Source organism: Solanum verrucosum, unplaced genomic scaffold (assembly GCF_900185275.1).
Source record: "Solanum verrucosum unplaced genomic scaffold, falcon-dt-bn FXZP01000103.1, whole genome shotgun sequence".
In the NCBI taxonomy this organism is placed as follows: domain Eukaryota; kingdom Viridiplantae; phylum Streptophyta; class Magnoliopsida; order Solanales; family Solanaceae; genus Solanum; species Solanum verrucosum.
In genome coordinates this window covers 7254306-7267165 of record NW_026020048.1, presented here as the reverse complement: position 1 = coordinate 7267165, position 12860 = coordinate 7254306, and the positions used below count along the sequence as shown (strand labels likewise).

At 28.8% G+C, this 12860-nt stretch overlaps 1 protein-coding gene across 1 annotated transcript; it reads right to left on the bottom strand.

The window, feature by feature from the left end:
- Positions 1 to 10182: 10182 nt before the first annotated feature.
- LOC125822199 (homeobox-leucine zipper protein ATHB-40-like) lies at positions 10183 to 12554 on the bottom strand. The gene is made up of 3 exons (XM_049501581.1): positions 12319 to 12554; positions 11848 to 12173; positions 10183 to 10618 (listed from the first exon to the last, which is right to left on the bottom strand). The coding sequence occupies exons 1-3, from the start codon at positions 12404 to 12406 to the stop codon at positions 10391 to 10393; spliced, it is 642 nt and encodes a 213-aa protein (XP_049357538.1). The 5' UTR covers positions 12407 to 12554; the 3' UTR covers positions 10183 to 10390.
- Between the last annotated feature and the right edge of the window lie 306 nt (positions 12555 to 12860).

Sequence of the window (12860 nt, the reverse complement as noted above, 5' to 3'; positions counted from 1 at the left end):
ATATAATATTTTAGTATTTATAAATTTAGATAATCTACCCTTTACTTCTTCTTTTTTTGTACTTTTTGGATTTTCTCATTTTTGTTATTAAGAAATTAGAAAATGTAAAATAAATAAACAAAAAAATAAGTAAGGATAAAGAAGGAAATGTAAAAAATGAAAAAGAGAAAAAGACACCAATTAAAAAGTTTTGAGAGGTAAGCAGAAAAGAAATTAAAAGTAGTTTTTATTTTTTTACTCTTTCGGCCCTCTAATTTTTCTCTTTCTCATTTCTTTTGTCCTCCATTGACAGGTAAGCAGTAAGCAGAAAAAATGTATGCAACTCCCTTTATTTTTCTCTTTTTTATTTTCTTATCTTTTGTCCTTCTCCTCCTAACTTGTCATTAAGATAAACACTCCATTTTCTTCTTCTACTAATTTTGCTTTATCATAAGTTGTGAATACATCTATAAAATATAATACCTTATATGTGATTACATTCACAAATTTAAGTAGTTTACATTCTATATATCTCATATAATTAAATACATAAAGTTATGCAGTTTACATTCGAACATCTTCATTTCACTTTTTTAAAGTGTCATCCACTTTTTCGAAATAATAAAGAGAAGAGAAATTTTAAACAAAAGAGATAAGATAATACAAATTAAAACGTTTTGACATACTATGCAAGAAAAAAGATTTTTTCTTTAATTTGACTTTATAATAATTCTGGATATAAATTGAAACATATTTTCTCATATAATTAAATATACAGATTTATGCAATTTATATTTGAAATATCTCTCTCACCTTTTTGTGTAGTCGCATTTTTATTTTTTTTTATACGATCCCAATTTTGAATCATAAATTGTTGCTTATAGACCTGAAAAGCAATAAAATATATGTTAGTGTATGTTTGTGAAATCAATACAAATAATAACATAAAAGTATGAACAAACGAAGCATAAAAAAGACATGAGAACTGAGAAGGAAATTGCAGTAGGAAAAAATATATATGTTTACTAAGAAAAATGAAACTTGAAAAAGGGAGAAGATGAAAGTAATGCAAAAGCAAAGTAAAAATAAGCTTTCAGCAAATGAGGTAGTCTTTATGGATTTGGAATAATATTAAATGTGTAAATAAATGGTAAGAAATTTAATTTGAATGAGACTTTTAATATGGCAACGTTTGTGGAAGACGTTTTTAAACTTTTAATATGGCAACGTTTGTAGAAGACGTTTTTAAACAGCAGTAATAAAAATGACACTTACATTAATCTGTCATATTTAATATATTTTTGTAATTTATAATTTTTTTAAATTTAAAAATGAAAAGAAAATCTAAAAATTTGAGAAAATGGATAAATTCATTTCCTAATCAATGAGGCATGCCATATCAGCGGGCTTATGATCCTCTTTTATATAAATATATAGATTTTTGAATACTTATTAAATAAAATAAGTAGTACTCCAATTGACATATTACATTTATCATTTTATTTTTTTACTAATAAACTAGGCAAGGAATTAGTGACCATGCGTATCCAAGAGGGGGTCACCGGGTTCACATGAACCCATCCTTCTCTTCTGTGTTATATTTAAAAAAAAATATTTAAATGTAGATACGCGCAAGGGAGGACCTACAGCGGGTCAAGTGAATTTCAATGAACATACTTCATCGAAAGATAACACCGTATATATATATATAATCAGTTTTTGAATTTCATAGGTATATATTTTGGACTTATAATTTTAAAATTTTAATTATTTTTAGTGATAAGAACCTAAATGTTAAACCAATCAAATTTATGTCTTAAATTCACCTTTTCGTAATAGTGCACTCATCATCTCAAAATCTTAAATACGCCTGGGGAGTATAAGTTGGATAGATCAATCTGACTAGCGATTTTGTTTTTCTTCAGTTGGTCTAATTATCTCTTTTTACAATTTAATGGACACTAACGACTCACACAAGTGCTGCCACGTAGAATATATTTTTTTGTTTACGTGGATTTTTTAAGTATATACATATTTTAAAATTTTAAAAATTTGTTAATTATTTGAATCATCTTTTTCTGGTCAAATTTGTAACCAAAAAGTACTTGAAATAAATATTTTGGATAAAAAAAAAAGAAAAGAATATATAGTTAAAATAAATAATCATTTTGATCCAAATAAAAACATTTGGTATATAATTATACAATGTATTTTTTTTAAAACAAAGCGTAATACAATTATAACAAATAAATCAGTATATTAATTATCTTAAAAAAATATACCCTACTTGAAAACTGAGTCGTATATTCACGCTCTTTTAGTTTCAGTAATCTTGTAATGTAATTTGGTGGTAATTAATTAATGTATTGTTTTCTTTATTTTTATTTATTTGCCTTAGTTTTCTTTCTAATTCGTTCAAAAATAATAATACTTTTATTTTATTTTTGACTAATTTTAATGAACAAATTGAAACTATGAAAAAGTATTTTTTTTTTTTTCAGTAAAAGAAAGTATCACGGACTCAAATTTTGTAATGGTTAGTTACACTTACATCAAATAGGTAATCACACTACTTTAGAATCTAATTACTTAGATTTATATTAGTTTGCAATATTACATTCCTTACCATATTTTGAGTCTCGAATACATGTGTTTGTCTCTTTTTGATTCATGTATCTCGTATCAATAGGTGTGTCTGATTAAGAAATATTATAATTGAAAGTCATTAATGAGTGTGTCTAATTAAGAGATATGATTGAAAGTCACTAATTGAGGAGAAAATCACGTTTGCAACAACTTTAAAGGATATGACATATCACAACTCCTAAAGAAATCAAAACAATCAAAATCCTACTTTGTTTGGTGATTCAGTAAAATTTAGACTTCTTAACTCAGATTCTCGAACTATAATTCAGATACATGCATATATTCTATCAAATACATATACACTTAACTGGATACACTAACAAAAAATTAGATACATGTAATTCTAACTCAATAATGTGTCGGATACATCATAATGTGTCAGATACATCAATAATGTGCTAGATACTTGCATAAATCTCCAATACATGCGTATATTTATTAAGATAATACATATAGACGCAATTAGATATAATGATAAAAAATACATATAATATTAACTCAATAATGTGTTAGATACATCAATAATTTCAATTTGATAAAAAAAATCTCTTTCTAATTTTCAATTTAAGCGGCTGAAAATATCGATAATTGAACTGGTAATTTTCATGCCCTTTTTTGAGCAACAATAAATACACAATCTTCTCATTTAGATAATCACATGAGAAAACTCTAAACCAGTGTTAATTATACTTTAACTATTAAAAACTAGAAGATAAAACAAATTGAAATATATTGCGTATAGATGACTTTGAAAATGATTAAATAGACACAAACCTCAAATTGTTGTATTGTTATTTCAGATTTCAATTTTAAAGGTTCAATGATGAAATTTGTGGTGGAGAGGAGGAAGAAAAAGAGAAAATGATGACGGAAATGGAGGTTGATGAGAGAGATCTAATTGATTAACAAGAAAGCTTGAATTGGGGATGGTTTAACTGTGCAAATAACTAAGTTTAAGGGATATATGGATCTAATGATATCTTAAATAATATGTGATATTAAATATTAAAAATAGTAATATACGTAATTCTTTAAAAATAGTATATATATATATATATAGCAGTATAGGGCAAAGGGCTTTCTCAATCCCATGAATTAAGCCCAAACAGTTCCCTAATAGGCCCAAAATTTTGATCTGAAGAAAGAGATGGACGACGCTCATTCTACTATGCTTTTCACTTCTCTTTTTTTTACCATTGCTTCACCCCAAAAGATGAAGTTCTTACACGGATTGTCCTTATTTCGTGGTGGTATCTAATTATTGTTTTTAAATAAGATGGTCTTCACTTTTCGTTTTTGTTACTTGTTTAATGAAAAATTATGAGATGAATTAACTTTCACTCGATATAAGTATAGAAAATGTTTGCCTCACTACTCAACATGTAGGAACAAATTTTGTGTATTACGATAAACTTTTTTATCTAGATCGACAAAAGTTGAATTGAAATTAAGCAAGATAATTTGTTTTTATTTTCTTATAGCCTTCTCGAAATGTAGACACCATATGAATTAAGTAGTAGCTTGGTCCACTAAACCATATTATTATTATTTATTATTTTCTAATGTAGGACACCTGAAGGACTCATGTATACAATCCCTTTTTTATAATCTTATTTTAATTAAAGTGTAAGTAACATCTAGATTGTTAAAAGACATATATGGACATGGTCATAGTAGATCAACATTCAAACACCTGTACAAATATTATTATTTAAAAAAAAAAAAACTTGCATTTTGTAATATAAGTGGGTGATCATGTGCTCAAAGCTAGTAAATTTGCTAATTAAAGACTGCAAGAATTGAAATGACACGTAACCCATTTCTTAACCATGTATGTATTGTACTATATTAAGTTTGATTTTATATTATTAATTACTCTTAAAGTACCTACTTATTTAATTAATTGATTGATTAACTATAGGGTTTTGTTAAGCAAAGAATCAAACGGTACGTACACGTAGCCCAATTAGCTGTCTTTGGAGATTTTTGCTTCTTAAAATGGTGAGTTATCCTACTTTATATGATTGTTTAAGTCACTTAGGAACTGTATAGGACCCTCCCTCCCTTTAATGGAAGTATTAAATTACTCCAAAATAGTAAAGAGTAAAGTCGAATTATGAATGTTGTACAACAAATATGGTTATTTCTCTCTTAATCAGAGGTTTCAGGTTGGTGTCCTAAGTATGAATTTTTTTTTGATAGGAACTAGCAAAGCGTTACCGCCCTACTCGACACGAATCCAAATTAGTCAGATCCCAATACAGAACTGAACAATCAGGTTCATTGGCAAGAATAACCATATGTTTTATGTTAATGGCTTACTAGAACCTTTAATCGAGTAAAGTGGTGTAGCTTAGGGCACTCAAAAGTCATAAAATATATATAACCTACCTATAAATGGCTAAAAATGTCTCAAATTAAGGTGTAAATTAGGGATTGCTGAATTTTAGTGGCATGTAATTAAGTAGAGTAGTATACTAATGGAGGCCGTTGGCAAATAAAATTTCGCAAAAAAGTGGCTCAAACTCAGAGGAGAAAAGCCAAAAAGAAAAAAATAATACTCCCTCCGTTTCATATTAATTGTCTATGTTATTATAAATAATTGTTTCAAATTACTTGTCATTTGCCAATTACAAATTATTGAATCAAAGAAAAAAAAAACTTGCCAATAACAAAGACAAAATAAAACTAATTAAATGTTACCCCATTTTACTCCTACAAAACATATTTATAAAGTTTTTAAAAAATTCTTAAAATGTAAATTACTACAACGATCTTTTTATTTATAATTTAGAAATTTCTTAAAAGACGTGTAAAGTGAAAAAAAGTAGACGACTAATAAAAAATGAGGGAGTAGTGCTTAATTAGGGCGGAGGGAAACATGGAAGGATAATGTAGGTGACTGGGTGGCATATTACAACCCCCAAAAAATAAAAATTGAACCATCACTAAGAGAGAGACACATCCCTATCAAGCCTTACACTTTTACCTATAGTTGTCATTTAAATATAATCATAATTATTATAGCTTGTGTAGATCATATCCTAATTAATTACTTTAAGGATTTGTGCTTAATTTTTTATATATGAGAAAGGGACAGAATGATTAGTTGGTGTCAGCAAATATACATATAAGATTTGTTTGGATTCCCTTAATATTGGAATGCTAAACGAACCCACGGCATTAAAATGATTTTTAGCACTAATTAATTAATAATAATAATTTAATTATCACTATATATATATATATATATTTAGTGACAATTAACACTCTTTGTATATGTCCCTAAAATTTTTAGTGACGTTGAATCTAATAACAATTAACTAATGCCGATAAAAAAAAATTAACACTCATTATTAATGTGTATATTTAGTACCGCTAAAAGGTGTTTTTTTCGTAACTTTATCATCTATTCATCTTGTGTGTTACAGTTGCGTACTAACTACTAGTTGTCACTTGTCAATAGGACTAGACAATAAACGTGAAAAATGTACAAACTTTTAAGAGATGATGAAATCAATTAAAGTGTTGGTTTATATATGATTAAATTATTTAGGATCACTAAAGCATATATTTTTTAAAAAGTCAAACAACAAGGGTAATATAAAGTTAGCCAGTTAGATAATGAAAATATTAGGCAAATGTCTCTATTGACATCTCAGAGTGTCGATTCCTTGCAAGCAACCTCGACAGAAAAGACAATGGCGGACGTGCTTCGACAACCTCGATTAACCTCTGAAGCGGATAAGATCCAAAGAAGTCTATACCTGCTAATGAAAGAGGAGCTTCTACGTGAACATTTCTAACAATGATTTTTCCTCCAACAGTCAAGTAACTAGCACTGATTATTTCAGCAAAAGCTCTTACTCTAACAGAACTAGTACCGTCAACTCCAATTGTAGCAGCGAAAATGTCTTCACCACCAGATATTGCATTAAGAGCTTCTATTGCATCAACAGTGGAAATGGAAAGCAGGCTCGGAATATAATAGCTTGAACCGCTTAGGCTCTTTGCACCTAAATAAATAGTAGACACATTGTTGAATTAAAATCATCATAATTAAGGGGGGGGGGGGGGGGGGTGATTTGGATTAGTTGAGAACTAAGGGTAGTTTGGTTTGAATACAAGTTATGCTGGGATAAGTTATACTGGGATTAGTTATCCTGACATTATTTCTTATTAATTGTTTGGTTTGTTCTACTAAAAATAATAACCATTGCATCCTTTCTAAAAATAAGTGGTTTGATTACAAAAATACCCTCTTATTTAGCTTTTATCTATAATTTTTTTTTTATAGAGTTTTAGTTATTTATTCTTTAAAACAAAATCTCCATCTTATTTAGCTTAATTATTTTTATGTATGATAGGATTTAACCCCCGAAAAACTCAATTTCAGCTTTGGGAAACAAAAAAGAAGGATTTAACCCCTGGAAAAATAAAAGAACTGAAAGAAGAGTTGCCTCACCATGCTTGTAAAATCAGTAGCCTATTTTACTTAAATATCTCCATTTTGAAGCCTCCAAACAAATCCAGCAAAATGTTGCCAATACTAAAACCAATACTACTCTTTCGACGGAAGTTCATAATTAAAGGATTTGGAGGATAGTTTTGTCATTTAATAAGCTTATCCCATCATAAATTATGATGGGATTATTATACCACTCTTTGGGAGGGATAACTTTTTTCGATACTATTTATTAATCCTGTAATAAGTTATCCCAAACTTCTCAACCAAACACTAAATTAAGTGTCACTAAATATTTATTCCAAGACTATTTGTGTTTATTCTTCACACAGAACGACCTCTAAGTGTTTAAATCCAATCGTTAATTAGTTGGTACTTAATTAACATCATAATAACAAGTCCAAAAATGAGAAACATGAGCTACACTTGTCGGAAAAAACATGACCCAAATTATTAATTTAAGCAAATTAAAATACTATTTATATTAAAAGACTCATCATCAAAAGCATATGCAAAGGAATCCTCCCACCACTATGCGTTAATCTTTTAAATTTCTTTTCTTATTTTATTAAAAGTTTATTTCTACACATTGACGCTATAAAGAAAAAATATTTTTTCTTGCCATGTTAAGATATAAATAAATTAAGTAGTATATATTTTTATTTAACTATAGTGTACAAATAAAAATGAACTGACGAGTATTTAACTAAATCCTTTAAATAAAGTAGAAGGAAATTAAACACCAACACATTACCTCTTTCTTTATTTCTTTCTATCTCTCTTTGTGCTTTATCCTTATCCTTTCGTACCATATTTACGTGTGGTTTAATCCTTGTTAACCTTGTAGGATTAGGAGAACTATCGTTACCCCAATTATCTAATTATTCATTGCTTCAGATAACACCAACTAATAATTATAGGATTGTTATGATGTTAATAAGAGTTTAAGATCACACTATATATATATATATATCATTAAGAAAAACCTTAAAATGAAGGTGTTTGTGACAAAAAAGCAAAAGCAAAAGAAATTGTTAGTTCATTTGACACGTCTCCTACTATATTACTCCCTATGCTTCTTTCAGAAAAGAAACACTTCAATCTCCAAAATAGTATTCAGACTATACCTATAAATGTATAGTGATGAACTGAATTTAGACTATATAGCTCGATGATCAGATACACCAATTGCACTGCATAAATTATTAACGTGCATCATCTGACTTCTTCTATGACAAATATGGTACTGGGGCAATCGATGGTAGAAGCAAAGTCAAGATTTTAACTTTATAAGCTTTGAATTTCAGAATAATTATAATTGAGAACTTATAAAGTTTTGAATTCCAACTTTATAAGTCTTGAATTGCTTAAATAAATATTAGACCAAATTCTATATGCCCCGTTATGGGGCTGGAAGTATTATGGAAAAAGATATGAACAAGTGGGAATCGAATCATCTTTGTTGAATATTTGGTCACATGCATGCAGGTAGTACAAATTTTGATTTTGGACAAAGTAAGCCAAAACTATGGCAGCAGCATGATCTGTTGTTTGGTCAACATTATATTTCATGGAAAGTGTTTTGTAAGTACTAAAAATTATGTAAGTAGATAATCACTTGTTTTATTTTTAGGAATACAAATCTTATATCGTAATTATATACTAAGTACTATTTATCTATAAATATCATTTAGAGCGCCAGCTGGTGAAAGTGGATAATAATGATTAGGCACATAAGTAGCTAGAGTTCAATTCCCAATGTTCCCACGTTAGCGAAATACTTAATAAAATGTGTACTGCGTGGCCTTAATTACTTTGCTTATGCACCTAACTAATTTCTCTTTGTAGTAATTATTTACGAAAATGGGCTTCCTAACCAACTTATCAAAAGATTTAATAATCTCCTTTTCTATCACCATTTTAAGTTTTCAATATATCAATCATTCACTCTGTCTCAATTTATGTGTGACACATTTTGTATTTTGAGATTTAAATAAGTTTATTTTCTATCGTAAATTCTTCATATCTTTTAAATATTATGAATTATTAATTATTGTAACTTATAGTACACAATATATATATATAATTTTCAAAAAATTTAAAGATTTTATGAGCAAATTCTCGATCAAACACAAATTGATTGACTCTTGAAAAAATTAAATATGTCACATAAATTGCTACGGGAGAGTAGTATATTTCTAAGGACTAGTTTTGGGAGTTACATCATATCGTGTGGCCGCCATAGTTTCTCTATTCTTATCTCTTTTCCTGGCTATCCAAAATGAATTCTTAATTACAAGTTCTAAACTTTCAACTTGTATTTATTTAAATTTTAAATTTTATTTCTTTAGCCAAACACATTGAAATATCTGTTGATTAAATTAGGCGTTTGGCTTTAAATTTAAATTATTTTTAATTTTATTTTTAATTTATGAAAGTGGAGTACTTGTGCTTAATTATATTTTTTGCAAGGGAGAAAATAGAGTACTTTATTTTTAAAAAAAAATAACCAAACACTAATTTCTCAGCAAAGTGAAAAATTATCCTGAAAAAACGGGTGTTATCATAGTATCATTTATATTTCTTTTAAAATGGTATAGTGTATAACGTACCTTTAATATTAGCGGGTATTATATATCTTTAATTTTGTGTGACTTTTGGTCTGAAGCCACTTATTACACCCAAGCACTTATTTATTCAGTGACTTTCTGGTATCAACACCCTCAGTCAAAATGGTCTTGTACTACTTTATTTGAATTTAGTGGGAACTCTAATGCGAATGTCAAACATCGAATGAAAATGAAGAAAAATATAAAGCCCTTAATTAGATTCTATGTAAATTGTATTGAATTATGTAACTCTTATCTAAAAATTTAAATACGCAAAGTACTTCTATTTACCTAATAATTATATCTTCAACATCATTTTCATGTTCTAACTTTGATTATTTATTTTTGGTTGAGTTTTATCAATAGTTTGATGCAAACCAAAAAAAAAAAAGCAAAGCGCGGGGGGAGGGGGGGGGGGGGTGTACTTAAAGGGTGATTAATAAGTGAAGACACAACGATAAGTAATAGACAAACACTTAAAAGAAAAATCCAAGTTATATTCCATCTTGCTACTTGCTAGCTAGATAGTCAAATACTAGTAACCCTAATTACCACACTAGTCTAGAAAAAAAGCAAGGAAAAAAAGATATATTTACATACATTAGTACGTTATAGTGGGGTTACTTATCTACAAATAGAATTATGGGATCCTAAAATTAGAAATTAATCACATGATAATTTTATAATTATATCAAATATATAGGTTCACCCAGTCTAATCCTTGAACATAATTATTCTCTTGTGCATAGAACACATTATCCAATGCCTCCATTCCAAATTCCCCTAGAAATGGTGCTTCCATTGAGAAAGATGAAGCACTTGGACTTGTGTAATTACTCGATACCCCATCACATCGCTCTAATAATAGCCTTTTTATCTCCTTCTCTGATTCATTCAATTGTTCCTTCAACTTCAATACCTATAACAAAATAATAATTACACGTCTCAGTTTCAAGCAAATTGAGATCGATTATGTAAATATTTAAGTGTCGATAAGTATAAGATTCCATACAAAAATGTGGAAGTAGCACGTGAGAAAGAAAGGCATGTGATACCACTACCCAACAAGAAGGTGCGAGGGGATTAACTTGGACATCTAAAAAAACCGACAAGAGTGTACGGAGGTTTGTTAATTGGAGGGTCTATTCCTTTTGCTGCCTATGAGGATGACATTATTATTATTATTATTATATTTTTTATTTTACGCTTTTATACTATTAGGTAGAGTGTCTAGTGATTTTTTATTAAAATAAAATTACTTAACAAGAATAAATATAAGTACGAAAGATTATGTTTTACCTTACTAATCTTAATCGGCTTGTTCACTTAGATCCATTATCATGCAAAATGCCATAGCCTCTTTCGAGCTGCCTAGGGTTCATATTGCATGTCTAAACTTGGCGTTCTAATTTCTAGTTTATAGCTACGCCTACTATATATCTTCTTAACTTTGATAATACGTATAAATATTTTTTACATTTTCAATATAGTTTAACTTGGTGTTAATTAGCAGGCTATTTTTACTGATGGTATAAATCTACACAAATAAGGCCATTTATAAGATAATTACAAATTAGAAAAACATTAACTTTACTAATTTTTTAACCTTTCAACTTAACTTTAAGACCTATAGTCATACAAATATCTAAGGTTTACTTCAAATTTATTTTCTTTTTTTATATTTGTATCTAGTCAAACAGTATCACATAAATTATGACGGACGAGTGTTAATTTGTAATTACTCTATTAAAAGTGATAAATAATCTATTATCATACGTTAAATTATATTACATATGATTGATATGTAGAAGCAAAAGTTTTACAGCGTCATTATATATAATTTGGTCATTTTTTTATTTATCAACCTGTACATTAGAATTTAAACCTTTAAAATTTTATAATTACAAGTTCTCTTCTTGCTTTCCCCTTTTAATTAAACAACTCATCTTGAAAATATTTTTAAGAGTTAGGACCACTTCAACCTTTATTTTCACTGAAAAATCCCCAAAATTATACTACCACTAACTACTCCCTCGTTATATAAAAAAATAAACGTTTCATTTTACTTGTTCATTTTAACAAATCAGTAAAACTGAGGTTAAGTAATATGAAACGGAGGAAGTAGACATAAGAGGAGAGAAAATGGACCTCAGTTTCAAGACGACACTTCTCAACAACATTGTTGTCATGTTCAGATTTCAACTTGGAATATTCCTCCTCTAGCTTCTTGCTCTTCCAACGAGCCCTCCTGTTCTGGAACCACACCGCAACTTGTCTAGGGTCGAGCCCTAGCTCACCGGCTAGCTTGTCCTTTCTCTCTGACTCAAGTTTGTGCTCGTCCTCAAAACTTTGCTCAAGAAAATTAACTTGTTCTTCACTCAACTTCCTCTTCCTCATCATCATCATCTGATCACTCCCACTCCCTTCTCCTAATTTGTTTTTCTTACGTCTTCTTCTCCGCGGCTTTGACTCTCCTGCATGTTATATATTACACCCTTAGATCTCAAGTTCTACATACAATAAGTTGAAAAATCTACTAAATATGAATTAGTCAGACCAGTAAATTTTAAATATCGTGTGCTAGCTAGAAAAGACAAAGTAATGGTAAATTATACTAACCTTGTTGTGGTACAAGTTGGGTGTAAACATCAGGATAGTACTGGGAAATGAGTACCATATTGTCATCTTCTATAATCTGATGGTTCATGATGTTTATTCTGGTACAAGGTTGTCCTTATCTTTTTTTCTCTGAGTTGTTGTTGCTTTCTTTGTGGTGTAAAAGTGAAAAGGAGAAGACTTTCTTTTTTTTTTTGAAGAAAAAAAATTATAAAGATGGAGTGAAGACTAAGGTGCTGTTGCCTTAAGTCTTTGGTGAGTACTAGCTAGTGTGACCTTATTTATAATGCTCAATCCTTTGAAATAAACCTTACTTGTATGTAAAATTATCTATATTGCCACTTGTCAATGATTTTGGGGGTACAATGTTTTTAGTGTGAGCTAAGTTGATAAAATTTGTTAAATTAAGAAATTGGATGGTGACATGCACGGTATGCCATTATTTCTGTCTGATTTGGCCAGACGTGACTTAGTCAATAAGGTAATATATATAAGCAAAATGCAGCTAAATAGCTAGTAGTTAGCAATTTGAACACCGAGATAAG

Coding starts and splice junctions, on each gene's coding strand:
- LOC125822199 (XM_049501581.1), bottom strand. CDS start 12,406: ATGAACCATCAGATTATAGAAGATGACAATATGGTACTCATTTCCCAG. Junction 12,174..12,318: donor CCAACTTGTACCACAACAAG/GTTAGTATAATT, acceptor TATAACATGCAG/GAGAGTCAAAGCCGCGGAGA. Junction 10,619..11,847: donor AGTGTCGTCTTGAAACTGAG/GTCCATTTTCTC, acceptor ATTTTGTTATAG/GTATTGAAGTTGAAGGAACA.